Genomic DNA, 496 nt, shown 5'->3' with positions numbered 1-496 from the left:
AATGAGAGGGCCATCCACCCACTCGAATAACTTATGCACCTCCACTGCCCCCTCTGTTCTATTCCTCACAGGTCGCAGTCCACCAAGGAAATCCGAAGACTCTGTATGCTGATGACAATTGATCATATACAGGGTCTGACCATGGAGACTCGCCAGGATCTGACACATGGTTGTCTTACCACAGCCTGTTTCTCCTACAAGCAGGACTGGCTCTTGGAACTCGACGGCTTTGCCTATGAGTACTGCGAGCTGTCTCATATTATGTGTCCACACTACGTTATGGAACTTATCAGGCGCGGCTTGGGTTACTCTCTCCAATATATGCCTTGTCACAGGGGAGGTATTCTCATTCAGAGTGAACAGTTTCTCAGTGTCCACCTTTCTCTTGATAATCTTCTCCAGCGTAGCTCGTATCACATCCTTCTCCTCATGCTTCCTCACGCGTCCTGCAAGCACCAGGTAGCCCTCGTCTGCAATGTGCTGGTCCCAATCATAA

The 496-nt window shown here is 49.6% G+C and overlaps 1 protein-coding gene across 1 annotated transcript; it reads right to left on the bottom strand.

The window, feature by feature from the left end:
• Positions 1-6: 6 nt before the first annotated feature.
• On the bottom strand, positions 7-489 carry LOC108254342 (midasin-like; the record flags this gene model as incomplete). The annotated part of the gene is made up of 1 exon (XM_017449345.1): positions 7-489. A coding segment is annotated over one exon (483 nt), but the record flags the coding sequence as incomplete, so codon positions are not given.
• Between the last annotated feature and the right edge of the window lie 7 nt (positions 490-496).

This window comes from Diaphorina citri, unplaced genomic scaffold (assembly GCF_000475195.1).
Source record: "Diaphorina citri unplaced genomic scaffold, Diaci psyllid genome assembly version 1.1 scaffold48630, whole genome shotgun sequence".
Lineage (NCBI taxonomy): Eukaryota > Metazoa > Arthropoda > Insecta > Hemiptera > Psyllidae > Diaphorina > Diaphorina citri.
The sequence above is the reverse complement of the archived record's forward strand: the minus strand, read 5'-3'. Positions and strand labels throughout refer to the sequence as shown.